Genomic DNA, 27,846 nt, shown 5'->3' on the forward strand with positions numbered 1-27,846 from the left:
CCTGCCATGGGCAGGGACACCTCACACTAGATCAGGTTGCTCAGAGCCACATCCAGCCTGACCTTAAACACCTCCAGGCACGAGGCATCCACCAACTCCCTGGGCAACCTGTGCCAGTCTCTCACCACCCTCCTGCTGAACAACTCCTTCCTAACCTCCAGTCTGAATCTCCCCAGATGTGATAGGGCTATGAGCACAGGCTGAGAGAGTTGAGACACTGGCACAGGTTGAGGGTGCTGAGAGCCTGGCACAGGTTTCCCAGGGAGGTTGTGGAGCACAGAAGCACCCAACGTGATCTTCGATCACGTTGGGTGCTTCTGTGCTCCACAACCTCCCTGAAGATGCTCAGGACCAAGCTGGATGAAGCCCTGAGCAACCTCTTCTAGCAGGAGGTGCCCCTGCCCATGGCAGGGAGGTTGGAACTGGCTGAGCTTTGAGTTCCCTTCCAACCTAACCCATTCCCTGATTCTCCTCTCCGATTTTACGACGTTGCAACCTTAGACTTGGCAGGGGATGGGGGAGTGCAGCTCAGATCTCTTTGTTCTGCTTCACAGATCCCAGTCCCTGCTTTCAGCCTGGTGACTAAAGAAGGGCACCCAGTTCACTACGACATGGAGGTGCCAGACTCTGGCATCGAGCTGCAGTGCACCCTTGCCCCCGACTGCAGCCTCAGCTGGGCCTGGCGTGTCAAGCACGGCCAGCTGGAGAACAGGCCATGAAGCCACTCCTGCTTGGGAGGCTTTGACCTTGCCAGAAGAAGGAATTGCAGAAGCTTCCAAGCAGCCCTGCCGTGGAGCACCACCTGCAGGTGCTGCTGTTTTGTGCTGCAGTAGGATAGTGGTCAGCAGCTCGCTGCTCTCGGGGCCTCACCTGCGTCGTCTGCTCTGATCCAGGGGGTTCCAAGACACGTCCTGAGCTTAGATGTTCCCCAGAAGAGTGGGAAGGACTCGTTTGGGTGTGAGTGTTTAGGTTGAGCTTGAGACTGGTGGGTGGAAATTCCTGCTTTTCAGAGGAATAGGATTGTGCTTCCCAGGAGCAGAGGGGGGATGGGGTGAGAGCTGCTGTTCCCCGGGCTCTGCAGGGCTTGCCCGCAGGAGGAGGTTGGGTGTCCTCGGTGGGTGGTTGTGCTGAGGGGAGCTGCCTGACTTCCTTCTAGCTGGAGGAGGAACTCGACGTTGCTGTAGGCTTTGGGTAGCATCAGCTCTACCTCGAGCCTCTTGCAGGGGGGAAATCAGCAGCAGTAAGGAGCTGGGTTCTTGGTTTCACCTCCCACCCTTCCCCGCAGATGCTTCCTCCTTGAAGCAGAAGAGAGCTTTGTTCCCAGGCAGAGCTCTGCCTGCAGCTCTCCTCTCTCCAGGTCTCCTCCCGGCTCAGGAGCTCTCTGGTGTTGCTGCTGACGCTGGCTGGCAGGTGGGGCAGGAGAGGGGCTGGTGCTGTGCCTCGGTGGGCAGGCTGCAGGGCTTGTGCTCCTCTCTGCACCACTGCCCGGGCCCTGAGGTGAGCTGTCCCTTGCAGGGGGAAGGGGCAGCAGCTCTGTCGCCTCAGACAAGGTCTGAGTGTGGAGCTGGCTGGTGGAGGCCAGGACCCAGCTGTGTGTGGAGTGTGAGCCCAGCCTTGTCCTGCCCACTGAGGGCCTGGCCCCAGGCTTCCTGCTGCTCCCCTTAGACCAGAATGTGCTGAGGCAGCCTGGAGGGCAGCTGGGCCCAGAGCACCTTCAGTCCTGAGCTGGTTTTTACTGTTTGTGAGTTCTTTGGAGCATGCTGAGACTGCAGGGCTCAGATTGGGGTGGGGGAGTGGGGACAGCCCTGCTGGAGCCCAGAACAAGAGCAGGGGAGGAGGGAGCTGTGAGGCTGCTGGCTCAGGACTCGAGGTCCCCGCGGTCACTGCTGTGCTGTGGTGGCTCTGCCAGAGCCCTGTGCCAGCAGTGGGCTCTGAGCGGGCACTGCCCACACCCAGCCTGAGCAGAGAAACCTCCCGAAGTGAGGTGGTGGCTCCAGGCTGCTTCTGGAGGGGGGGAGGGGCACACAATAGGGCAGGGATGTTGGCAGCTGTCTCAAGTGATGTTCAGTTCAGCTGGGAGCAGTTCTGCTCTGGTCCTGCTGTTTGAGGGGTGAAGCTCCTTGGGGAGCTGCTGTCTTCCCTTTGAGCTCCCCGGGGAGCTGCTATCTTCCCTTTGGTCTCCCAGGCCATCAGCTGCACCAGGCAGAACTGAAGTGGTGATGGAACCAAAGGGTGGAAGTCCTGCAGAAGAAATGAAACCTCTCAGCACCGTGGGTGTAGCTTTGATAGCACTTTTTGTTCTGAAGCACTTCAATACCTTGTCCCAGACAGGCACTGCCTGAGACACCACTCGAGGAGGGTTCAGTAACCAGTGAGCACAGGAGGCACAGGGCTCCCAGGAAGGAGGCTGGCTCCATTTCTTTCCTTCAGATGCCTTCAGCTACTACAAAGTGTAAGCTCTGCAGCAGGCAGGAGCAGAGAAGCCTCTCCTGGCTTCGCAGGAGCTCCTGAGCAGACGCTCAGAGCACCAACCACGCCTGGCACCCTTCCTGGGCTTCCTCTCCGGGAGGAGGAGGAGGAGGAGGAGAACCTGATGGTTGCGTGTAGGAAGAGGCAGTTGGTGATGTGACACATGGCTGTGGGTGACACACGGCTGCTGGTGACGCCAGAGCCTCGTCTGCTGCCTTCCCAAAGGCTGCACCTGGGGCCAGGGTAGCTTTGCCCACCGGTGTGAGACTGAGTGCTGCTGAGCAGCAGCAGGGTGGGATGCAGCAGCCCTCTGCTGACAGCACTTCTGAGCTTCATCTGTAGCATTAACCTCAAGCTCAGGCACCTACAGGGAGGGATGAAGGCTCTTAACCCTTGTGAAGCCAGAATGCCTTTGCTGGGTGGATGGAGGTGGCCATGTGCTGCTGGCCTCTCACACCAGCATCAGCCAACACCTCCATCCTGCTCACCTTGGCCTTCAGTCCTGCTTTGCTGCCACCTCAAGTGAGAAATGGAGGCTGCAGCCTTCCACCTCCCAGTCTCCTAGGTGACAGCTGTGCCCTGGCATCAGCAGTCCCCACCGGCTGGGAAAGAAGCTTCAGCTCAACCCACAGCCCAGTGGTGCTTTCCTCCCATCCTGAGCTGTGCTTCTCCTCCGGGAGGCTCTCCAGGGCTTTCAGGGGTTTGCTGCCTACCAGCTGGAGTTCTCCACAGCTCTCTCATGCTGCCAGGAGTTTCCTCTTCATGTGGCTGCTCCTTTTGGCTGTGACAAGCCTCAGCAGTCCAGCTTGCAGCTCAAGGCTGGCTGGGCAGCACTGGCAGGAGAGAAAGCCAGGGAAGCTTTTTGTCTCCCGTGCCAGGATTTGGCCAAGACTCTGTCTCATGACCCAAGTGGCCTTTAGTTCTTAGGTCTAAGGCTGAGGTTAGGCTTAGAGCCCCATTTGAGGGCAGGGAGGACAAAGAGCAGTCAGTGTGATAAGCACCAGTGGCTCTTGTCAGGTAGCTCCTTCCCAAAGGCTGGGAGACTCTCTGCTGGCAAAGCAGTCTGGGGCTGGTGGTGCCTTGGGAGGGGCAGTCCTGGTGTGGTGGAGGTGCTGGGCTGGGCTCCTGCTGATCCAATGACACTTTATACAACTGTGATTTCTTGACATTAAGGGTTTTGACCTGCATTTTCACAGGGAAAAGAAAAATAAAGCTGAAGAAAAAGAAGCAAAGAGCCAAAAGCTTCTTTGTTCTCCCTGCTGGGGGTTTGGAGGTGTCCTGGGGGAGGGGAAGCATGGCCTGGCTGAGCTCTGCTGCCTGGTGCCCGAGTTTTGGGGGTGCACTCCTGGGTGGGAGGAGGCAGCAGCACTTCTGACAGATCTGAGCTCGTTGCTTTGCCATCTCTGTCAGCAGGGAGATGTCTCTTTTCCTCCTCCTCCTCCTCTCCTGCTGTAGAGGGAGTTGCTGATGGATCTTGTCCTCGGCGGTGGGAAAAGTAGGTCTGGGATGGAGAGGGAGAGCAGGACAGGCAGAGAGCGCTCTGGAGGCTCTCCCACGCCTGTCAGCGAGTCCTGCTGCTGCCTGCTGGGGCAGGAGCTCTTGGGCTCCCCTCGGCTGCTCTGTTGCTGTCCTAATCAGCACCACGGAGCAGAGGTGTGCTGGTGGCTTCGGGGTTCTGCCAGCCCCAAGCTGAGCTAGGGGAGGTTTGGCAGCAGGTGCCTGTGCTGTGAACGCAGATCAAGGCAGTTGTCCACCAGCAAAAGTGGGAAGTGGGGGTTTGGTCCCTGGCCTTGCCCCTAAAGATCAGCTTAGGGAGGCATTAGGCCACCAGGAGGTGGTCTTGGAGGAGACAGGACCTGAGCAGCAGTGAGGAGCAGCCTGTGCTGGCCTCTGCCCTGCACCTCGTGCTGGATTCCATGGAATCACAGAATGGTTTAGGTTGGAAGGGACCTCAAAGCTCAGCCAGCTCCAGCCCCCCTCCACAGGCAGGGACACCTCCCATTGGAACTGGTCACTCAAGGCCTCATCCAGCCTGGCCTTGAGCACCTCCAGGGAGGGAGCACTCTCAATGTCCCTGGGCAACCTGTGCCAGTGTTTCCCCACTCTTTTTCTCTCTCCCTGAGCCATCTGCTCCTCCACACTGTGGGTGGCAGAAGCTGTGACCTCACCGTGGGAGCCCAGCAGAGGTAGGCACCTGGGCTCTGGTAGCCTCTTTAGGGATGCTTGTGTGGTCAGAGGTGGCACTGCCCCAGGGAGGAGCCACAAGGTCTGGCTTTTCCCTTTGCTGCTCTGTGGCCCTCTCAGCCTTCCTATTTTCAGCTGTTGAATCAGCCCTGCCTGGAGGCTGCCAGTCCTGGATGGAGCTGAGCAGAGCCTTGTAGTTGTCCTACCCCAGCTGCAGGCAGAGGCAAGGCAGAAATATCTTGCACTTAACAGTGCCCAGAGGAGCTTGGTCACCACTGCTGGCAGCTGGCCCTGACACAGCTCCCATGTTGATAGCAGAGCAACAGGCAGCAGCTCCTGCACAGAATCATCCTGCTTGGGAGAGGCCTTCAAGGTCATCAGGTCCAGCTGTTAACCTCTGCCAGGGCACCACTAACCATGGTCCTCAGCACCACATCTCTGCAGCTCTGACACCCCTCCAGGGATGGGGACTCCACCACTGCCCTGGGCAGCCTGGGCCAGGCCTGGACAACCCTCATGGGGAGGGAATTGTTCTTCATGTCCAACCTGAACCTCTCGTGGTGCAACTTGAGGCCATTTCCTCTTGTTCTGTTGCTTGTTCCTTGGGAGAAGAGACCAACCCCCAGCTGGCTCCAACCTCCCTTCAGGCAGCTGCAGAGAGCAATGAGAGGTTTCAGCCTCCTCTTCTCCACACTGCACCCTCCCAGCTCCCTCAGCTGCTCCTCCCCAGCCCTGTTCTCCAGACTCTTCAGCAGCCTTGCTGCCCTTCTCTGGCTCTACTCCAGCCCTCCAATGCCTCTCCTGGAATGAGGAGCCCCAAACTGAACCCTGGATTGGAGCTGTGTTCTCACCAATGCATCCATCCCTCCAGCCACTGCAGCATCTCCCTCCCTTGCAAGCTTCTCCCCTTCCCACAGACACTCTTGGTCCTTAGAGTTGGTTTATTACCAGTTCTGCTTTGGATTTTCCAGGCTCTCCATGTACAAAAATAATGTCTAGAAATCAGCAGGTGAGGATTTACAGCTCTGGCCTGAAGGCATTGATAAGTTACACAGCCAGGTCCCCCCAGCCCCCCGCGGAGCATGAGGGCGACACGGAGCCGGGCGGCGCTTGGCAGCTCTAATTACAGCACAGCAGAGGCTGCTCAGGCTCAGCAAGGACCTGCCCTGGGCCAAAAGCTGGCACTGGCGAGGACCTGGGTGGCACCTGGGGTCCTTGAGAAGGTAGGTGGCACCTGGTGTGCTCCAGAAGGCAGGTGGCACCTGGTGTCCTGGCAGCAGGGCGAGCGGGGCCGAAGCAAAGGCGCTAAGAGGTTAACTGCGACAGGGCAGGGGTTGGGGTTACTGCTGGGCAGCAGGGCAGGGCAGGAGCCTTCTGCAGCTCCCTGGGCTGTGTCCTGAGGGGCTTCAGCAGTGTCCCTGCAGCATTTGGAATGGGGGTGGTGTGAGGGGCTGCAGCTGCCCAGCACCTGCTGCAGGTCGCACCCTAGAACTGCTGCCCAAAGCTCCCCAAGGTCGCTGCTGTCCCCAGGAGGCTCCAGCCCCTGGGATGCAAGAGGCAGAGCTGGGAACCACCTCGTGTAGGTGTGAGGGCAGCAAATCCCCGAAGCTGCCGCAGCTACAGAGCCTCCCCTGTGACCGAACAGCCCAGTGCTGCTCGGCACAGCTTCAGGAGAGACCCTCTCGGGGGCGTTCCTGCCCCCGCAGCGAGGAACAGCCCAGTACTGCTCGCCACTGCCCGGCGCTGCTCGCCACGGCCCTACAGCCCTGGCGAGCCCCTGGGCTTGCAGTCCCTGCTCCCGGAGCACAGAGGAGTTTTAAGGAAGACGTAAGATGGCTGTAAAGCAGCACTCCTGCTAGCTCCTGGGGGCCGGCAAGTGCCCAGGCTGGGATCTTTGCAGCTGGCTCCTTGCTGGAGAGGAGAAGCAGCTGCTGCCTGCTCAGCTCTGCAGCAGAGTATGGGGCTGGGTGGGCAGAGGGGCCGGGGGAGGAGGTGCAGGGGCTGCAGCAGCCCTGGCTGGCAGCCTCTCTGCAGTGGGCAATCCAAAGCACCAGCAAGCTGAAGTGGGGCACGCCAGGGCAGACCCCAAGTCAAACGAGCAACAGAGCAGCTCTGGGGAGGGGATGGGGCAGCCTCTCCTTCCTTACCAGAACAAAGTGGGGCTCGTTCTATGCTCCCCCCTCCCTGCTCGTACCCAGGAGGGTCCCCCAGCCCTGCCAGCCAGGGGGAGAGGAGCTCAGGGGCATGGCTAAGCAAGCACCGAGGATCCCTGCGCCGGACCCAAGGGCAGGCAGGGTGGGAGCGGGCACCGGCCCCGTGCCCCGGGCTGCTGGGCTGCCATTCGCTGGTCCCTGCCGCGTCCGGAGGATGCTCCTGCCCTGCTGCTGGTGGCTGCAGAGACGGTGCCGGTCACAGCGAGATGTCCGGCGTCGTCTGCAGGCTCTGCCCCCCGGGCCACCTCTTGGCGCTGCCGCGGCTCTTGTCGGCTCTCCGGAAGGGATTGTTCCGCAGATCTGCGCCGAGACACCGCAGAGGCTCAGCTCCGCCTGCCCGCCCCGAGCAGCGGGCACCTGGGCACCTGGGCACCCACCGTCACCCCGCAGCCACCCCGTCTGGGGACGAGGATGCTCAGGAGGAGCATCCCAGGGACAGGAGGAGCAGCAGCTGCCGACAAGCAGCCTGCAGGATCCTATCCCTTGGACCCTGGGGCTGCTTAGCCTGGGGGAGACTGAGAGGGGATTGGATCAATGTCTGTAACTATCTGAGGGCTGGGGGTCAGGAGGGGGGGACAGGCTCTGGGGGTCAGGAGGGGGGGACAGGCTCTGCTCACTGCTCCCTGGGCTAGGACAAGCAGCAGTGGATGGAAGCTGCAGCACAGGAGGTTCCAGCTCAGCACAAGGGAGAACTTCTTGCCTGGAAGGGTCCCAGAGCCTGGCACAGGCTGCCCAGAGAGGTTGTGGACTCTCCTGTGGAGCCTTCCCAGGCCTGTCTGGATGAGTTCTGTGTGCCCTGAGCTAGCTTGGATGGTCCTGCTCTGGACTTGATGAGGTCTTTGGGTCCCTTCCAGCCCCTGACATCTGTGATCCCTGTGACCCAGCACTGCTGCCACGGTGCCCCCGGGGCTGGCTCTCAGCCTGGCGCTGAGCTGGGTTGAGCATTGTCACACAGCCCAAGGTGATGATGGGCCGAGAAGCCAGGAGGGTGGCACAGCCTGGCAGCCTCTGCCAGCCCCTCCTTACCTACAGAGGACTCTCCTCGGTGAAGCTGACGTCGCAGAAGAGGCGGGACGAGCGTTTGCCCGTCCGGGCCGTGAAAGGGACAGTTTTCAGAGCTGAGCAGAGCGACCCAGAGAGAAGCCAGCAGCAGCAGGAGGAGAGAGAAGGGAGAAGCAGAAGAGGAGGAAGAGCTATGAGACAGGGCAGAGAGTGCTTGGCAGCTGTGCCATGTCCAGTGCTGCAGGTGGCTTTGGTCCTCCAGATGGGGCTTGGTGGCCCTCCAGCCCCACAGTGTGACAGTCCCCGCAGCCTCCCGTGCCCAAGGGTCTCCCTGCTGGCTCCAAGGGCTGTGAGGGGACCCCTGGGCCACTCACCTGAGATGATGTCCTCGATGGCCCCATCTTTCTCTTCGTAGATGAGAGGCTCCTTCACCATCTGCCTCTTCTTCAGCTCCGCGATCATGTCCATCTGCTGCCGCTTGGCCTTCTGCGTGGGCAGCTGTGGTGGGGACAGTGAGTGGGGGGTCACCAGCACAGCCCCCCCACGGCACCCCAGAGAGATGGGGCACCTTCAGCTTTGCCCCCCACCCAGCTTTCCCTCGCCAGGACCTGCTTGGCCCTTCCCCATTAAGTAGCCCACTGGGGGCTGCCCCAGAGGACAGGGATGTGAGGGACCTTCACCTCGGGCTGCTCCTCGCGGGGCGTGCCAGAGTCTGCCTCTTTGGCTGCAGCCTCTTGCTTCTTCCACAGCTCAATGTCCTGCTCTGCTTTCTGGGAGAGGCACAGGGAGGGTGTGCTGAGCTGGGGGGCTACTGATGCATGACTGCAGCCCCCACCCTTCCTCCCCTCAGCAGCCCCCAGCTCATCCCAACCCAGCTCCAGCATCTCCAGCCACCCCAAGGGGCATCGCTGAGCCCCAGGACCTCTCTGTCCCACAAGCCCCCAGCCTCATGTGTGGCTTCTGCCCCCCTAAAGTGGGACCAGACACCCCTGGACCCCAAATCTCCTCCCATTCCCCAGAAAGAGGATCCCCTCCTACCTTGTAGGCTCTGATGAAGCGCACGAACATGGGGAAGAAGGTGGTGGGGGGACTGGTCTTGGGGTTCTCCCCGAAGTACTCCACCGCCGCCTCGTATGCCTCCTGCAGGCAGACACAGCCTGGTCCCTGGGGCCCAGCAGCAGCACCCCAGCACCCACCACCTCCTTCCAGCCTCTCCCACTTCACCATTCCCCTCCATATCCCTCTCAGATCTCCTCCTGGAGCCATGTCCCAACCAGAAGCCTCACCCATGGGGCAGAGGCGTGAGCAGAGGGCACCCTGGGGTGTCCCCATGCAAGAGTGGAAGGGCTCAGTCCTGCCCCATGACCCCCAGCACTCACCTTGGCAGTTTTGCTGTCAGCCTGCAGCTTCTCCATCACCTCCGTGTTGACCTTGAGGAATTCCTTGAGCACGGCGCTGTCGTCCTGCCGCATGAACTCCTTGCGGGTCAGCTCCATGCCCTGCTGCAGGCTCCTCACGTCCTGCAGCACACCGTCCAGGGAGACTGCGGCGGGGGGGGGAGGGGAAGGAGCAGTGCCAGGGTCAGGGCAGGCTTGGAGAGCTCCCATGGCAGGGCTGCAGCCCACCGTGATGGCCCCAGCCCGGTGCCCGTGGGCTACCTGTGCCTGCCTTGTCGAGGAAGTGCAGCTCGGTGTGGAAGCCAATCAGCTCGGGGTACTTCTCGGTGATCACCCGCACCAGGTAGTGCAGCAGCGTCTGCTTGCGGTCTGTGGACTTCATCTCCAGCAGCTGGCAGACAGCAGCGTCAGCCCCAGCCCACCCACGCCACCTCCCCCCAGCTCAGGGCAGCCTCTGGTGGCCTCCACCCCCAGGGCAGGTCCTGCATCCCTCCCTCCACACAGGCTGTTCACAGCTCACTCCATCCTCGTGGCTGGTTCCCATCTTCCTCCTCCACTCCCAACTGGTCCTTGCATCCCTTCATGCCCACGGCTGGTTCCCACATCCCTCCATCCCCAACCGGTCCCTGCATCCCCCCATCCTTACAGCAGCTGCCCATCTTCCTCCATCCACACACCTAGTCCCTGCATCCCTCCATATGTGGTCTCTGCATCCTTCTCACCCCACAGCTCCTTCTGGTGTATCTCCATCCCTTTAGCTCCTTCCCATGCCTCTCCAAACCCTAGAGATGGTCCCTTCATCCCACCATCCCCACAGCTAATTCCTGAGTCACTCCATCCCCATGAATGGTCTCTACATCCCTCTATCCCTCTCCAAACCCTAGAGATGGTCTCTGCATCCTTCCATCCCCACAGCAGGTTCCCACATCCCTCCATCAGCACAGGTGGCCCTGGTGTCCCTCCATCCCCATGGCTGGTCCCTGGGTAGTGACAAGGGCAGCACACAGGGATGCCAACACGGAGGACACAAGCACAGAGAGCATAGGAACACCAGCACACAGGACACAGGGACACCAGCACAGAGAGCATAGGAACACCAGCACACAGGACACAGGGACACCAGCACAGATAGAGGGACACCAGCACACAGGACACAGGGACACCAGCACAGAGAGCATAGGAACACCAGCACACAGGACACAGGGACACCAGCACAGAGAGCATAGGAACACCAGCACACAGGACACAGGGACATCAGCACAGATAGAGGGACACCAGCACACAGGACACAGAGACACCAGCACAGAGAGCATAGGAACACCAGCACACAGGACACAGAGACACCAGCACAGAGAGCATAGGAACACCAGCACACAGGACACAGAGACACCAGCACAGAGAGCATAGGAACACCAGCACACAGGACACAGAGACACCAGCACAGAGAGCATAGGAACACCAGCACACAGGACACAGGGACACCAGCACAGATAGAGGGACACCAGCACAGAGAACACAGGGACACCAGAACACAGGACATAGGGACACAGGACACAGGGACACCAGCACAGACACAGGGACACCAGCACAGACACAAATGAGCACACAGGACACAGGGACACCAGCACAGAGAACACAGGGACACCAGCACACAGGACATAGGGACACCAGCACAGAAAACATAGGAACACAGGACACAGGGACACCAGCACACAGGACACAGGGACACCAGCACAGAGGACACAGGACACAGGGACACCAGGACACCGGCACAGACACAGGGACACCAGGACACAGGGACACCAGAACACAGGACACAAGGACACAGGGCCACCAGCACAGAGGACACAGGGCCCAGGGCCACCAGGACACCAGGCTGCCCCACGCCAGCCCTACCGCGTCCAGGCTCTGCAGCCGGAAGCCGTAGGCTGCGCCGCGCTTGCTGCTGTTCATGTAGTTCCCGAAGGCCAGGACGATCTGCAGGGACAGGGTGGCTCAGGGACACGACCTGGCACAGATGGGGCACTCACCCCAGCCCAACACCGCCCCCACCCCACCCCCCCCCGCCTCGCCCATTTGGGGCCACCCCACCCCAAACTCCTCACCTCGAGGATGTTGCGCAGTTTGCTGGAGGACTTGAGGGACATGGAGGCGGCGATGATGGCGTTGAGTTGCTGTGGGCGGCGGCAGAAGCTTTGTGACTCTCCTGGCAGGAGCCCACCCCCACCTCGCAGAACCCCGCAGCCACCCCCCACCCCCAGCACCCACCGGCATGAGCAGCTGTGCCGTGTCGGCGAAGCTGCCCAGGAAGATGAGGACGTTCATGCGCTCGGCCAGGCGCGGGATCTTGCTGAAGCGCATCATGAACTGGTCCTCCTCGGACAGCTCCGCCGCCGCCTGCTGCTCCCGCTCGAACCTGCCGAGCAGCGTCCGCTCGTACTCGGTGGGCAGGAAGCGCAGCAGCAGCTCCAGGAAGTCGAGGCTCAGGGCTTGCTGGTCGTACCTGTGTGTACCACAGCCCCCCCACCCCCCCAGCACCGTCAGAGCCTGCAGCAGGTCCCTCCACCCGCCGCCCTGTCACCCACACCGGATTCCCATCTCCCCTCCACCCCCGTGGCTTGGTCCCTCCAGCGCTCCACGGCTGGTGCCACACGGAATCATCAAAGGGTTGGGTTGGAAGGGACCTCCAAAGCTCATCCAGTCCAACCCCCCGCACGCAGCAGGGACATCCTCCCCTAGAGCAGGTTGCTCAGAGCCCCATCGAGCCTCACCTCGAACATCTCCAGGGGTGGGACCTCAACTACCTCCCTGAGTAACCTCTTCCAGTGTTCCACCCCCCTCACGGTGCAGAACTTGTGCCATCTCTCCATCCCCACAGCTGGAGTCATCACTCCCAGAGGAGCTGGCACCCACTGCACCCCACAGTGCCCTTACCCCATAGGGGCACCCCCATGCCCATGGTAGCACCCCACACCCATCTTGCTTCATCCCAAGGGAGCTGGCACCCCCTGCATCCCACACCACCCTGACTCCAAAGAGGCACCCCAATGCCCACGGCAGCACCCTACAGCCTCATGCTTCATCCCAAAGGAGCTGGCACCCCCTGCATCCCACACCACCCTTACTCCAAAGGGGCACCCCAATGCCCACGGCAGCACCCTACAGCCTCATGCTTCATCCCAAAGGAGCTGGCACCCCCTGCATCCCACACCACCCTTACTCCAAAGGGGCCTCCCAATGCCCACAGCAGCACCCTACAGCCTCTTGCTTCATCCCAAAGGAGCTGGCACCCCCTGCATCCCACACCACCCTTACTCCAAAGGGGCCCCCCAATGCCCACGGCAGCACCCTACAGCCTCATGCTTCATCCCAAGGGAGCTGGCACCCACCAGGTACCCACTGGCCATCACAGCACTCAGCAGCAGCAGCCAGACCCTCCCACACCACCCCATGCCCTCGGTGTAGCTGGGCTCATGCCCACCCTTCCCCCCCCCGGGCAGGCTCACGTCTCGATGGCTGTGCAGATGTCCTGGGCGCTGCGGCCGCCCTTGCGCAGGGTGATGGCCAAGTTCTTGGCTCGGTTGGACTCCATCAGTGTCACCTTGCTGGGAGCCTTCTGCGTGGCCTTCACCTTGAGGGCACTGATGTCCAAGCCAGGGCCCTGTGCCTTGGTCTTGAACTGCTCCTCAAAGTCATTCATGTCCAGTTCCTGTGGGCAGACAGGGCTGAGGGCATGGCAGGGAGGTGACACAGGACTTGTGGCATTAGGATGTATCCATAGGACAGAGACAAGGCAGAGAGGAGTGAGAGGATGAAGATGGACTAAAAGAAAGAGGTCAAGCTGAAGGCATGAGGACAGAGTAAGGGGACAGGGCAAGGAGATGGAGAGAGATTAAGGAGAGTATGAGGGCACCAGAGGATGAAGATGAAGAAGGCAAGGAGAGCACATGAGGATGAGGAAGGAGCAAGGGGACAAGGAGGAGATGGCAGGAGAAAGATGGCAGAGCCCACGCTGCCCCCTCCATGACCCTGACACCGATGGGTGCAAAGTAGGCATGGGGCAACCTCAGCAGGGGTGCAGCATGGGCTGGGGCAGGGAGCCAGCCAAAGCCCCCCCCCCCCCGGACCCCCAGGCCTGCTGTGTGCTCACCTGCAGCACCTTCTCGTCGTTGAGCTCGGTGAAGACAGTGCCATCGATCTGGCTCGGCTTCAGTGCCACCCAGTTGAAGACTGGCATGCGGAACTTGGTCTGGATGGGCTTCTTCACCTTCACTGCGGGGGGAGGGGGCACACGTCACAGGGTGTGGGCTTCCCAAACCCACCCCGCGGTGTCCCCAGCCCTCAGCTGGGGGACGTCCCTGGGCCACACTCACCTGGACCACCAGCAGGGTTGGGGGCACCTGGTCCAGCTGGGAGCTCTCCACCAAGGGGTGGGGGTGGTGGAGGTGGGGGCACAGGACCTTCCGGCCCCCCTGGGAGTGGGGGTGGGGGGGGTGGCACTTGGGCACCTGGAAGTGGAGGGGCTGGAGGGGGACAGGTGCCTGTGGGCAGTGGAGGGGCTGGAGGGGGACAGGTGCCCGTGGGCAGTGGAAGGGGAGGGGGTGGTGGGGGACCAGGTTCAGCGCCTGGCAGAGGAGGTGGGGGCGGAGGAGGAGGAGCTGGAGGGGCAGCGGGGGCTGGGGGGGGAGCTGGGGCTGGGTCCGGAGCTGGAGCATCTGCAAGGGAAAGAAGAGGTGGGTGAGATGCTGGCACAGCAGCACACGGTGCCACCAGCACGTCCCCTCTGCCAGCGAGCGGCTCGGGGTCCCCAGGCACATCCCCACGCCCCCGCCTCAGTTTCTCTGCCATCCTCCCTCTGGGTCAGCTGTCCCCACCTGGCCGGAGACCTTCCGGGCTGCCACCAGCCCCCCGCACCCGCAGTACCTGTGCCGGTGGTGGCAGCGGTGGTGGCGGCTGTGGTTTCGGCGGTGGCCGCGGGCTTTCCGGTAACCGCGGGGGCTGCCGGCGTCTCTATGACAACGGGGACGATTTCGATGGCGACGTCTCCGTCGGGCCCACGCAGGATCTGCACCAGCCCCTTCTCCTCTAGCTCCACCAGCCGCCGCTCCAGCGCCAGCCGGTAGCAGTCCTGGGGCTGCGGGGCCGGCGGGCTGGGCAGCTGCGGAGGGCTCAGCTGCTCCTGCGGCAGTCACAAGCCCCACTCCGTCACTGGTGTCCCCGTCGGGGCTCCCCTCACACCCCGCTCCACCCAGCACCCATCCCTTTCCTCCGGCACCGCAGCACCCATGGGTGCTCACCCGCAGCACCTCCAGCTCCCGCCGCGCCTGGCTCAGCTGCTTCTCCAGCTCCGCTATCTTGGCCATGGAGTCGTTCTCCGCATCCTGCAGCTTCTCCGTCAGCTGTGGGGGGACGAAGTGGCAGCCCTCAGCCCCATCCCTCCCCCCGGGCTTGCGTCAGCAGCTCCTGCCCACGCGCCCACGTCCCACCTGGCCGATCTGCTCCTGCAGCTCCTCCATGTGCTCCAGCACCGCCGTCTTGGTCTCCGAGTCCTCCAGCATGGAGCCCACGTCGAAGACGTTGTCCAGGTAGGCTTGGATCTGCACCTGCAGCTTGTCGCTCTCGGTGAGGCGGAGGCTCTGCCACGGGACAGGCGGCGGAGCCGTCACGGCCGGCGGTACCCACGCAGCACCCACCCGGCTGCAGCAGCAGCAGCGCAGGGCACCCACCTCCAGGTACTGGTCCAGGCCCAGGTGGGTGAACTCGTACTGCAGGAAGACTCTGAAGTTCATGTTCTCCACCGAGTGCACCACGATGTTGATGAACTGCATGCAGGCCACCTGCGGGACGGGGACAGGCTCAGCACGGCCACCAGCACAGCCACCAGCACTGCATGGTGACCCTGCAGGACAGGGACAGACTCAGCACTGCCACCAGCACTGCATGGTGACCCTGCAGGACAGGGACAGACTCAGCACTGCCACCAGCACTGCATGGTGACCCTGCGGGACGGGGACAGGCTCAGCACAGCCACCAGCACTGCATGGTGACCCTGCGGGACAGGGACAGGCTCAGCACAGCCACCAGCACTGCATGGTGACCCTGCGGGACGGGGACAGGCTCAGCACAGCCACCAGCACTGCATGGTGACCCTGCGGGACAGGGACAGGCTCAGCATGGCCACCAGCACTGCATGGTGACCCTGCAGGATGGGGACAGGCTCAGCACAGCCACCAGCACTGCATGGTGACCCTGTGGGACAGGGACAGGCTCAGCACAGCCACCAGCACTGCATGGTGACCCTGTGGGACAGGGACAGGCTCAGCACAGCCACCAGCACTGCCACCAGCACTGCATGGTGACCCTGTGGGACAGGGACAGGCTCAGCACAGCCACCAGCACTGCCACCAGCACTGCATGGTGACCCTTCGGGACGGGGACAGGCTCAGCACAGCCACCAGCACTGCAAGGTGACACTGCAGGATGGGGACAGGCTCAGCACAGCCACCAGCACTGCAAGGTGACACTGCAGGATGGGGACAGGCTCAGCACGGCCACCAGCACTGCATGGTGACCCTGTGGGATGGGGACAGGCTCAGCACAGCCACCAGCTCGGCACAGGGGCCCTGCTGTCCTCGGAAGGCGGTGCCCCAGGCGCTGTGCAATGCACTGGTGGCCCTCAGGGAGGTTGTTCCCCTGAGGAATGTGCAGTGGTCTCACAGCCTTGGGGGTGTGGGGAGCTGGGGCAGGACCAGCAGCTCAGCAGCCCCTGGGGACATGATGACCTGAGGGCAGTATGTTGGCTCAGGAGCTCTTGGGGTTGTGATGGCCTGAGGACAGTATGGTGGCTCAGGAGCTCTTGGGGACGTGATGACCTGAGGACAGTATGGTGGCTCAGGAGCTCTTGGGGACGTGATGGCCTGAGGGCAGTATGGTGGCTCAGGAGCTCTTGGGGACATGATGGCCTGAGGGCAGTATGGTGGCTCAGGAGCTCTTGGGGACATGATGGCCTGAGGACAGTATGGTGGCTCAGCAGCCCTTGGGTACATGGTGGTCTGGGGACATCATAGTGGCTCAGGAGCTCTTGGGGATGTGATGCTCTGAGGACAGCACAGCAGCTTGGCAGCCCCTGGGACATGGCACCCCCAGCACAGCATGGTGGGGGTCACCCCTGGGGCCAGCAGAGCCCCAGCCCCAGCAGCCACTCACCATGAAGTCGATGTTGGTGTCCTCGTTGCGGAAATACTCCATCAGCTTCTCGAAGCGGTTCCTCTCCCCGCAGACCTGGGTGGGAGCAGGCAGCTGAGGCCAGGAGCCACATGGCCAGGGTGGGCACCCAGGGGCTTGACAGGGCAGCAGGCACCTGTCAGTGATGCCATCCCAATCCTCATAGGTGCTGCCTGGCACCCAGTCCAGCTGGGATGTGGCCCAACGGCTGGAGCATCCCTGAGCGAGTGGTGGGATGGGCACTTGCAGGGCAGAGAGTGCCCTGATGGCACAGGGCACATGCAGGGAAACTGAGGCACAAGCCCAGCCAGAGCACCCAGCCAGGGTGTGAGCGTGGGGACAGGTCCCTCCTGGGGACTCACCTCTTTGAAGTTGTCAAAGGCAGCCAGGATGATGTCATGGCCACCCCGGACGAGGCAGACTGCAGCCAGCAGCTCCAGAACCAGCGCCTTGGTCCTGCAGACACGGAGCAGGTGAGGGCCACGAGGTAGGCAGGGGGACAGGAGTTGTGTGACAAGGGACGGGTCCTACCTGGCACTCTTGTTGTTGAGGCTGAGGGTGATCTCGTTGACACAGGCTGGGTGGTTCATCACCAGGCTGAAGCCAGACTAGGGGGGAAAGAGGAGCATTAATGGGGTCGTGTGTCCATCACCCCCACCCCAGGGGTGCTCTGAGCCCCTGGGACATCCCCTCCAGACAGGAGGTCGAGGGAAGATATCTCAGAGCAAGGGGATGGAAAGCAGGTCCCACCCCAAACCCTGCCCCCGAGGATGGGCGCCGCAGGAGCTGGAGACTTTCCGGGAGCCCCGGGTGGGTCCCAGAGGGCACTGCCCTGCCCCACCTGGTAGTTCATGATGGCACGGACACACATGATGCAGAGGTGGACGTCGTCCTTCTGGCTGACCAGGCGGGAGTTCCTCAGAGCCTTCTTGCTGTGCGTGGGGTTCAGCCTGGGCGGGCGAGAGGGCGGCTGAGGCGGGGCCGGGGGCTGCCGAGGGGGCAGAGCGCAAGCGGGCAGAGGGCAGCGCATGGGCAGGTGGCAGCGGTGGGGGAGATGACAGCAGAAGACCCAGGCGGTTGCGTCCCCGTGGGAGAGACCCGCAGGTCCCCCCCTGTCCGCGCCCCGGGGGTGCCGTGGGTGATGGGATGGGGGTGCGGTGGGTGATGGGGTGGGGGTGCGGTGGGTGATGGGATGGGGGTGCCGTGGGTGATGGGGTGGGGGTGCCGTGGGTGATGGGGTGGGGGTGCGGTGGGTGATGGGGTGGGGGTGCGGTGCCCCTCGCGCGCACGGCGGGGCTCAGAGGCTCACCGGGGCGCGTGCGAGCTGCCGGGGGACTTGGGGCAGCTGTGCCCATCGCTGCCCGGGGCGCCGCAGGGGACGCCGGGGTGGAGGTGGCGGAGGAGGGTGTGGATGTGCTGGTTCGAGAGGCAGCAGCTGGAGGCACGTTAGAGCCTGCAGGACAGGAGGGAGAAACGGGGCTCCCGCGGCGCCCCGGGGACACCCAGACTTGGGGACACGGCTAGGGGACAAGGGCTGGGACCCCCTGCAACGGTGCCACGTCACTCCTGACCTGTCCCTGGGGCTGGAAGAGGCACCTTGGTTCCTCCGGTGCTGCTGGTAGGCGGCGAGAGACCCTCGCGGTCCCCACGGTGCCACGTTACGGCTCGGGGTGACCGTGACGGGTTGTCCCCTGGCACCCTCCCCTGCCAACTGGGGTTGCCTTGAGGGCACCAACCCAAGACTGGTGACCAGCAGAGGGGTCCACTGGGGCGTCCCTGTCCCACCAGCACCCCGACCCCATCACCTACCGTCAGCGCGTCCCCCGGCAGCGTGCAAGAGAAGAGCAGGGTTAGAAGGGGCTGCGGGGACAAGCGGCACCAAGCGAGAGCCACCGGCCACCGGGACCGGCCACGGCGACGCAGACCTGCTCCTCCACTCCGGTTTTAAACCGGGCATTCTCTCCCCAAAATCTCGGACACCTCCGGTTCTCGTTTACTGGTGGATTTTACCCAGGAGGACCCCAAACCATTTCAGGCGCAGGGCTGGGGGCACTGCTCAGCCCCAGCAGGGTTTGTGCCCTCTGCGCAGGCACTGGGGTGTGGTTTTGTGTCCCCGAGCCAGTGCTGGGGAAGCGTTTTGGGGAGCAGGTCTGCGTCTGCCTGCCGAGCCCCTGTCTGAGCTGGGGGTGCAGCGAGGCAGAGAGCAGGGGGGCACGGCGTGGGGGGCGCGGGGGGCACGGGGCCATGCGTTACCTGACGGTGAGCTGCCGCACTTTGGAGGAGCACTGGGTGGGGGACGAGGAGTTGCTCTTGCTCAGGTCCTCCAGCGACTGCTCCGAGCCCTTGCCCTTGTCAGAGCCTGGGCTGCCGTTCTCGGCGCTCTCCATGTCGTACCTGGTGGCCCGTGGGGACACAGAGACGGGTGACACACGGCACCCCAAGACAGGCGGGCACCCCTTTGGGGTCCCCAGGGCTGGGCATGTGTGCATAGAGGTGTTGGGGACGCTCTGCTCAAGCCCAGACACGCAGCATCCTTGGCTCCGTCACCTCAATGGTGGGAGAGAGCATCCCAGAGCCCCCCCCAGGCACTGGAGGGAGCTGGGGCGGGGACAGGCGGTGGGGACGTACGCGACAGAGCACTGGGCGAAGGCGAGGTACTCCAGCAGCACGTCCAGCCCCTTGTTCTCCTCGTTGAGGAACTCCTGGACCCATCTGGAGGCGGGGGGGCAGGGGGTTAGTGAGCTCCACCAGCCCCCCTCACCCTCCCATCTCCCCACCCAGGCCTCCAGCAGAGCCACCCCCTGGGCAGAGGCCCCCAGCCAATGTCTGACACTCTGGGGACATGAGGTGGCATCACTCCAAGGCAGGTGGGTGCCATGGTGGCCTCCTAATGCCCAGAGGACATAACCTGAGGTCTTTGCTGCCACCACTGCCATCTCAACAGGATAGCCTGGCTCTGGGTGGCAGGAACTTAGCTCAGCACCCACCCACACCAGGAGGTGCTGAGGGTCCAAGGTGGGGACCAGTCTCCTCCCTTGCACCCAGGAGGTACCATGGTGACACCCACCCAGCAGAGCCAAAATGGGACCTCACAGCTCCCACAGCACAACCAGATGCTTCAGCACCCACGTCCTCCCACCAGAGCCAGGCTGAGGGGCAGGATGAGGCCACCAGCCTCCACATGCCATTGTCACCCCCACAGCCTGAAGCCACCATCACAACAGAATCATAGAATCAGCCAGGGTTGGAAGGGAGCACAAGGAGCAGCCAGTGCCAACCCCTGCCATGCCCAGGGACACCCTACCCTAGAGCAGGCTGCACACAGCCTCAGCCAGCCTGGCCTCAAACACCTCCAGCCATGGGGCCTCAACCCCCTCCCTGGGCAACCCATTCCAGCCTCTCACCACTCTCCTGCTCAACAACTTCCTCCTCACCTCCAGCCTCACTCTCCCCACCTCCACCTTTGCTCCATCCCCCCCACTCCTGACACTCCCTCACAGCCTCAAAAGTCCCTTCCCAGCTTTTTTGGAGCCCCCTTCAGATCCTGGCAGGCCACAAGAAGGTCCCCTGGGAGCCTCCTCTGCTCCAGCCTGCACAGCCCCAACTCTTTCAGGCTGTGCTCACAGCAGAGCTGCTGCAGCCTCTGAGCATCCTCCTGGCCCTGCTCTGGACACTCTCCAGCATCTGCACAGCCCTCTTGTCCCAGGGGCTCCAGAGCTGGATGCAGGACTCCAGGTGGGGTCTCAGCAGAGCAGAGCAGAGGGGCAGAATCCCCTCCCTGGCCCTGCTGGCCACACTGCTGCTGCTGCAGCCCAGGCTCTGGTTGCTCTCTGGGCTGCAAGTGCACACTGCTGGCTCCTGCTGAGCTTCTCCTCCAGCAGCACCCCCAAGCGCCTCTCCTCAGGGCTGCTCTCCAGCCTGGCACTGCCCAGCCTGCATTTGTGCTTGGCATTGCCTCCACCCAGCTGCAGGACCTTGCCTTTGGTCTTGTTGAACCTCCTGAGGTTGGCTTGTGCCCACCTCTGCAGCCTGCCCAGGTCCCTGCCACAAGAATGCCAGGGCCAGCAGCAGCACCTGGGTGACAATGGGGACAGCCCAGACCCCTTCCTCACCCTATGTAGTTGGTCCTCAAGGAGATCTCCAGCTCCCGGAGCACCTGCGTCGACTCCTGCCCTCGCCTCTTGAACTGGGGGACAAGCAGAGCTGTTGGCACTGTCCCCACGCCAGGCCCAGGATGGGGACAAGGGGTGGAGGGGGCAGCCCTCACCTTCCTGCTGACACCACCTGTGTCCAAGTAGCTCTTCAGCTTCTGGATGTAGGCAGAGGGTGGGTTCTTCACCTGGAAACGCTCCTGCGGGTCCCGGAGACAGGTTGGAAGCAGCCCACCCCCCCAGGGCACAGGGACATGCCAGCTCCCTCTGACAGCCACCGCGTCCCCATGCCCCCTCCCTGCTGCAGCTGGTTGTGCATCAATGTTTAATCAGGGGAAGAAGGCACTGCCTCGCCAGCAGAGATGGATGTCAGCGCCTGGCCTGTGCCCGGCTGGTGCCCACGTCACGAGTGGCACCTGGGGACAGAGGTGGCTCTGGGGACACCACAGCACTCGGACCTCACCTGGTCACAGATGAGCTCCCACTTCTTCTCGTTGTCGTACTGGTTGAGCAGCTTCATCTTGTCCGGGGGCAGGTTCATGGAGTTCTGGGGGGGGAGCAATGTCAGGGCTGGGGCACACCCCCCAGAAAACACCCCCCAGGGCTGGCCCAGCACTGGGTGTGCTTCAGTGGTGGCATGATGGGGACACCAGTGGAGGGATGGGGGCACTCATGGGATGGTGGGGACACCAGTGGAGGGATGGGGGCACTCATGGGATGATGGGGACACCAGTGGAGGGATGGGGGCACTCATGGGATGATGGGGACACCAGTGGAGGGATGGGGGCACTCATGGGATGATGGGGACACCAGTGGAGGGATGGAGGCACTCATGGGATGATGGGGACACCAGTGGGAGGATGGCACACTAGTGCCACAATGGGGGCACCAGTGGGAGGACAGCAACACTGATAGGACCATGGGGACACCAGTGGGAGGATGGCAACTCTGGTGGCATGATAGGGACACCGGTGGGGGGATGGGGACACTGGTGGGACCATGAAGACACCAGTGGGAGGATGGCAACACTGGCAGGACCATGGGGACATCAGTGGGAGGATGAGGACACTAGTGGGACCATGGAGACACCAGTAGGAGGATGGTACACTGATGCCACGATGGGGACGCCAGTGGGAGGATGGCAACACTGGTGGCATGATGGGGACACCAGTGGGAGGGTGGGGACACCACCATTCCCAGAGAGTTAACATCCCTGGGAGGTTGGTGATGGGTCCATCAGCAATGCCCCCACCCAGGGGTCCCCAGAGAGGAGGACATGGGCCGAGGGACAGAGCCAGGAGCCGGTGGCACAGCTGAGCAGCCTGGGCGCCGCCTGAGGGCGATGGCCACCCCCTGCCCCCTCCCCCGGGCGTGTGACCAGCCTGGCTGGTGAAATCAGCGCTTCTCTCCAGACGTGATGTCAGGGCAGGGACTGGCATGTCCCTACGGCCCTGGCACGTCCCCACGGCCCTGCGTGCCACCATTGCATAACCCCAGCCCCAGCACCCCCCCGGGGCCACCCCGGCAGGACGTGATGCGGTTTCCGCTCTCCGAACGGCGCAGGGAGGCTGCCAAAACCGCTCCGCGCCATGCCCGGGGGCTGCAGGGGCCTCGGGGGCAGCTCCTGCCTCTGGGCTGCTGAGGGACTCAGAGGGCCCCTGAGGGGCACCATGGAATGGGCACGGAATGAGCAGCAGAGCCTTCAGTGGGGACCTGCCACGGCCTGGGCCATGCTGGGAGCTCAGCTTGTGTCATGAGCAATTTATTTCCCCAAAAGACTCATTTTTGGTGCTCCAACCCCCAGGGAGAAGCAGGGGCTGAGGCTGCTGCTGGCCTGAAGAGCCCTGCCAAGCTGGCACACGGAGGTGATGCACAGCCCCACATCATCCTTAACCTCTGGTTTGGGGAGCCCCTGATGCTGGGGTGTACACTCCCCTGGGTCAGCCACATCCCTGGGGAAAAGGCATCTCACAGGGGTTTGGTTGCCCACAGAGGAGCAGGTCCCAGGGGAGAGGTGCCACAGTGGCGGGCAGGAGTGGCAACCTCGACGCCTGCCTCCACCAAGGACCTGTCGAGCTGCTTCCACAAGGAGCCAGAACCAGCTGTGGGTGGAGAGGAGCCAGCACTTGGCTGGATTCAAGCAGGAGATGGCTCACAGAGAGACAGGCAGGGAGGGTCACATCAGGCTGTGGGGACAGAAATAGCCTTGTGGTGAAGCCACCAGAGTCGACAGGTGGGTCCCAGGCAAGGTGGCAGCAGCACTTGGACGTGCCCTTTGTGGGGGAGCACCATTGCTATGGCACCAAGCTGCCACCCTTGGGCCAGGTGGGTCAGACCAAAGGACAGGGCTGTGCCTAGAGGGACCAGACACACGAACCCCTCACCCAGGGCACTGGTGCCCTCCACGAGACACTTTGCTGGGTCACCAGCGAGGGGATGGTGGCACCTGCCATGTGGAATGCCTCTCCCAGGGACCTTGTGTGGGATGTGGAAAAGCCAGGCCTGAGCATCAGCAGTGGGGCAGGACAGGACCTCCCATGGGCTCCCTGCCACAATGACGCTGGGGACGTTGCTATGGAGGTGGCTTTGCCACCGAGCCCTGTGGTGCCCTCCTCACAAGCAGGGCTGGGCGGGTGGCAGGATGTGGCACGGTTTGGGTACAAACTGGGTGGTGGCTGCATCCACGTGGTGCTGGCAGGGGGAGGAAGTGGCTCTGCTGTGGTCCCCAGAAACTGGTTCTTGTTTCCTGCTGGGGAGGGGGGGTCCTGTGCTGCAGGAGGTGTGGGGCAGGCAGCTGATGTGGGGCCGGGTGGGAGACATGGGGCAGGGCAGCAACCCAACACCACGAAGGTGACAGAGGAAGGATTTGGTCCTCCTCTTCCTCCTCGGGGATGAAGGATGGAGGGGCCACAGAGACTCATCCCCAGGAGCCACATCCCACCCCCAGCAGCCTTGTCCCACCCCAGTGTGGGACTTCCCCATCCTCCCCCTCAGTCTGGGAGCAGCGTCAGAGCCACCTCACTGAAGGGATGTCACCAGATGTCCCCCACCAGCCCTGCTGGCACACGAGGTGCCATGGAGCACCCACGGCACCTGCCCACCAGGACATGGCTGGCTGGGACCTCCTATCTCAGGGGGGTTTGCTGTGGGGTTGAGCTTCCCCCAGCGACTACAAGCAAGCCCAGGGGGTGAAGCAGCACCCACAGCATCTTCCGGCACTAAAGGACCTTCTCATCTCGCAGCTCTCGCGGCGCTGGAGCCGCCGGGGGGGCTGGGGGTGACGGAGCTATTTTGGGTGTCAGGCACCTTTGTGCTGTTCCACATGTGAGTGAGCAGAGCTGGGCTGGGCTCTGCACCAAAGCCCAGCAGAAGCTCTCACAGCATCCTCTGCAAGACACGGGTGGGCTGGAGCAAGGAGCAGGCTGAACCCATGAGCCACATGCCCAGGGCACGGGGGGGACACGTGTGCCCTCGGAGCAGAGATGGAAAGTCTCAGTGGCACATGGCACAGGAAGCAGCCCCAAGATGGCAGCTGAGGGACTTCCATGTCTGGGGACTCCCAGGTTGGCCATGGGAAGAGCTAACATCACCTGGGCTGGTGGCTGAGGCACCACAGCACTCCCAGGACAGTGCATCCCCCGTGGCCATGGAGCACAATGCTCCCACCCAAGGGAATCTGAGGCCTGTCCAGCCCCCTAACACCTGCCTCCCCTGATGTCCCCTCCAGTGACCTTGAGTGGCACCAGACTCATCCTCCTGCCTCTTCTTGAGGCTCAGCACTGGCGTCCACCAGGATCAGGCCCAGCCAGGGCGTTCTCAGCCCCCTGGTGCAGCAAGCTGGGCTGGGTCACACTCTTAGGACCAGTTTGGAAATCCAGGATCCAGACAGGTCCCAAATCCACCCTGTGCCAGGCAGGGCCAAGCTGGTGGAGGAGCAGTGTGGTCCTCATCAATGGCCAGATCCTGCTGTGAGGAGCAGCTAAGGGGGGTGGCTGCTGCCTCCACTGCTATTTTAAGACCAAGCAGAAGCTGCTTGCAGCATGGGATGGGAGGAATGAGCCTGATCCAGCCACAGTGTCCAGATCTCTGCTGGATACTCCCTCACCTGCACCTGCACAAGGTGGGATCTCTGCACCTACATGCACCCCCAGGTCATCCAGGCCTGGATCTGGGAATGTGGAGGCCTGTTCCAATCACCCAAGGAGGATCTTTGAACTGGGATGTCCTCTTGAACCAGCCACAGCTGGATCCAGCCATAAGGAGGGGCCTGACTCAGCCACCCAGGGGTATCCCCACACCAGGACATCCTCCCCGTGCAGGCAGAGCTGGCTCCAGCCACATATGGCAGCTCTCAGGCCTCTTCTCTGCCTATCCAGGGCACATCACCCCCGGGGACACCGCACCACAGCTCCCGGTCAGACCTGGCCACCACACCGGGGCCAGGCTGGGGCTGGATCCAGCAGAACGCTGAGCATCAGTTTCCTTTCCGGGTTGAGCTGAGGTCGACACAGCAGCCAGGGCTCACTGGTGACCAGTTCCACCCCTGGGGCCAACAGCACATCTGCAAACATCTGCAGACATCTGCAGCGGTGACGTTTGCTGTCCTCTCCTCTAGATCCTGGGAGAGGCGGCAGCAAAGCCCCCGCCGGCGGCCGGAGCAGCCCCGGCCCCACCAGTCTCTGTCCACGCAGCTCCAGCAGAATCCCTCCCAGTTTCACCCCCACCACACTCCCCGCTTAAGGAGATTCCCATCGCTGCCTTTTAACCTGCACAGCGGGGAAAGCCCTGCCTGCTCCAAGCAGGAGCATCCCCATCCTGCCAGCTCCATCCCAAAAAGCTACCTCGGCACATCCAAGCCACTTGGCATGGGGACAACCCTCCCATCGCGCTGCCAAAGTGGCATCTGCCACGGTGCCCTAGCTGGGGAGAAGCCAACTGCTGGGGAAGGAAAGGAAATTCCCCTCTTCCTGGCACACCACAGGTTCGGGATCTCCCAGGCTCCAGCGCTGGGATGTCCCAGACATGTTCCGCACCAGCCTGCTCTCACAGCGTCCCCATGTCCATGGCAACCTGCTGGATCTGGGTCGTGCCCCACGGGGAGAGTCCCAACCTGCTCCCTCACTGCCCTCACAAGCTCAAGAGGGAGAAAAGTTGAAGCCCAAGTCAAGGAGTGGGGGCGGGTGGGTGAGAGCAGTGGGACCCACTCATCACCTACCCCCAGGGGTCCTGCTGCCCCCCTGGCCGTGGGAAGGGGGAAGGGGGAAGGGAACCTGCGCAAGGAGGAAGCAAGATTGGGACAGTGGATTGCATAAGACAGCAGCTTCCCGTCTGGCCCCAGCCCAGCCCCTGGCTGCCCCCAGCTCCCAGGAAAGGGCTTTCCCTCGGGATGGAGGAGGTTCAGGTGGCACGGGGCACCTGCAGCATCACTTTCCTCTTTTGCTATCGTTTTCTGGTTAGGTTTCCCAACCTGCCCCCACCCAGCCCGTTGGAAGCTCTGTTTCCTGAGGCCTCCCAGCAGCGGCAGCGGAAGCACGCTGAGGTCCCCAGCCACCCGTCCCCTGCTGCCACCACTGCCACAGCACCCAAGAGCCATCACAGGCGCTGCCACTCAACTCCACCACCCCTGTACCCCCAAGGTGATGGTGTCCCGTGGCCAAATCCGCTCTCTGTGGAGATTCTGGGGGTTCCCTTACCGATCCGCGCCTCGCCAAGCCCTTCACCGTGATCCCACCGCAGCCGTGCCGAGCAGAGCTGCCGGCGGCAGCGGCCGCGATGCCCATCCCTAAATAATCCTCTAAACGCCGCCAGATGAAACCCTTCCCAACAACCAGCGCTCGGGGCCGGGATGGTGGAGCCCAGCCAGCAGATCCCGGCATACCGGCGGCCGGGCGAGATTTGCCGGCAGCCGCTCACGGCACGGGGCCGGCAAGCGAGCGAGTTCCGACTCCCGCCGAGGGATGCAGCCAGGCATTAAAGCAGAGATGGTTTGGGTTTGCTTTTCCCAGCTCCCAGCGTGAAGCTCCATTAGAGAGCAGCTTTGGGATGCGACGGAGCCGTGCCCCGGTAGCACCGCGGCCGGCCTGGCGAAGGTCACGGCCAACCGACCCCGCTCAAGGACAGCAGCGAGCGGAGCGGGAGCCAACCTCCCGCAGCTCCCAACGCGCCAAGGAACCGTCCCCCATCCACCCATCCATCCATGCATCCTTCGGGAATGCGGCTCCGGCAGCGCTCGGGTAGCTTTCCCGGGAAGAACGGCAGCGAGGAGGAGGAGGAGGAAGAGGAGGAAGAGGAGGAGGAAGAGATGAGCATTGGCCATCCGCAGCACCGGGCGCCTGCGGCACGCTGCCGGCCCCTGCCATGGCAGAGCGTCCTCGGGGACACTGCAAGAGTTCAGAGCTGGGTACCCCCGAACTGGGTGGGGGAGGGACGGTGGCACCGGGAACGGTGTCCCCAGGGAGGGGATGAGCATCTCCGTGGGGGACGGGGGGAGAGGGGAAATTAGTGTCAGCAATAAAATAATAATTAATAAGCAATTTTGAAGGCAATAATGCCGAGCAGCACCCAGGCACCGGCGGGGAGCGCCGGAACGCACAGCGAGGGGCTGCGGCGCTGATAACCACGGCGAGAGGCGATGATAACGATGCTGAGAACGATGGTGACAATACTGCTAATTATGCCATCAGTGCCCAGAGCAGAAAGCCTGGGCAAGGTTTCGGGGTGTGTCCCCTCGAAGCAGGGGTCCTGCCCTCCCCAGCACCCCCACCCCCCCCCAAGCTGAAGTGTCTCCCCTCTCGCAGCAGGACCCCCAGCCCCACTCACCAGGACGCGGCCGAAGCGCTCCTCCAGCTCGGCGGCCCCGGGCATGGGCTGCCGGGCAGGCGGCGGGGCGGCGGCGGCGGTGACGGTGCTCGGAGGGGAGCCCGGTTGCCGGGGGTCGCGCTGCTCTCGCTGCTCCCGCTGCTCCCGCCCCGCCGTGCCCCCTCCTTCCAGCCCCCCGGCCGCGTTGCCCATGGCGGAACGCTGAGGGCTGCCCGGGGGCGGTTTGTCCCGAATCACTACCCCCCCCAGCCCTGACTCCGCGACTGCTGCTCGGCGCCGTTCGCAACTTCTCCGGGGCGCTCTCGGGCGGTGAACGCCTCTAGCCCCCGCCCCCCCTCCCGCCCCGGGGCCGGGCCCGCCGAGAACCGTCCCGAGCGATGCCGCCCC

At 63.0% G+C, this 27,846-nt stretch overlaps 2 protein-coding genes across 4 annotated transcripts in view; one reads left to right on the forward strand and one right to left on the reverse strand.

The window, feature by feature from the left end:
- Positions 1–3,701, forward strand: part of MAP3K14 (mitogen-activated protein kinase kinase kinase 14) — a 53,959-nt gene extending 50,258 nt beyond the window's left edge. For both annotated transcript variants that reach the window (XM_064174503.1, XM_064174504.1), the window contains exon 16: positions 555–3,701. In XM_064174503.1, coding sequence (XP_064030573.1) covers positions 555–719 — 165 coding nt within the window. In that variant the 3' untranslated portion in view covers positions 720–3,701. The remainder of the gene's footprint in view (positions 1–554) is intronic.
- A 3,350-nt stretch (positions 3,702–7,051) lies between these two features.
- FMNL1 (formin like 1) lies at positions 7,052–27,693 on the reverse strand. 2 transcript variants are annotated; one of them, XM_064174689.1, is made up of 28 exons: positions 27,460–27,693; positions 21,104–21,187; positions 20,757–20,840; positions 20,602–20,675; positions 19,118–19,201; positions 18,743–18,883; positions 17,799–17,924; positions 17,331–17,439; positions 17,021–17,097; positions 16,852–16,945; positions 16,472–16,546; positions 14,992–15,102; positions 14,752–14,901; positions 14,563–14,664; positions 14,189–14,444; positions 13,639–13,980; positions 13,416–13,537; positions 12,772–12,974; positions 11,534–11,768; positions 11,371–11,439; positions 11,162–11,242; positions 9,527–9,656; positions 9,248–9,411; positions 8,907–9,008; positions 8,549–8,638; positions 8,243–8,366; positions 7,893–7,984; positions 7,052–7,166 (listed from the first exon to the last, which is right to left on the reverse strand). In XM_064174689.1, exons 1-27 carry the CDS (start codon positions 27,649–27,651, stop codon positions 7,893–7,895), a joined length of 3,513 nt encoding a protein of 1,170 aa, XP_064030759.1. In that variant the 5' UTR covers positions 27,652–27,693; the 3' UTR covers positions 7,052–7,166. The 2 variants fall into 2 exon arrangements, with proteins under 2 accessions (XP_064030759.1, XP_064030760.1); XM_064174690.1 differs by lacking the exon at positions 17,799–17,924 and having other exon boundaries at positions 27,460–27,691.
- Between the last annotated feature and the right edge of the window lie 153 nt (positions 27,694–27,846).

Source organism: Pogoniulus pusillus, chromosome 40 (genome assembly GCF_015220805.1).
Source record: "Pogoniulus pusillus isolate bPogPus1 chromosome 40, bPogPus1.pri, whole genome shotgun sequence".
Lineage (NCBI taxonomy): Eukaryota > Metazoa > Chordata > Aves > Piciformes > Lybiidae > Pogoniulus > Pogoniulus pusillus.

Coding starts and splice junctions, on each gene's coding strand:
- FMNL1 (XM_064174689.1), bottom strand. CDS start 27,651: ATGGGCAACGCGGCCGGGGGGCTGGAAGGAGGGGGCACGGCGGGGCGG. Junction 20,841..21,103: donor GGGAGCTCATCTGTGACCAG/GTGAGGTCCGAG, acceptor CGGGACCCGCAG/GAGCGTTTCCAGGTGAAGAA. Junction 9,412..9,526: donor CCTCGACAAGGCAGGCACAG/GTAGCCCACGGG, acceptor CCCCCGCCGCAG/TCTCCCTGGACGGTGTGCTG.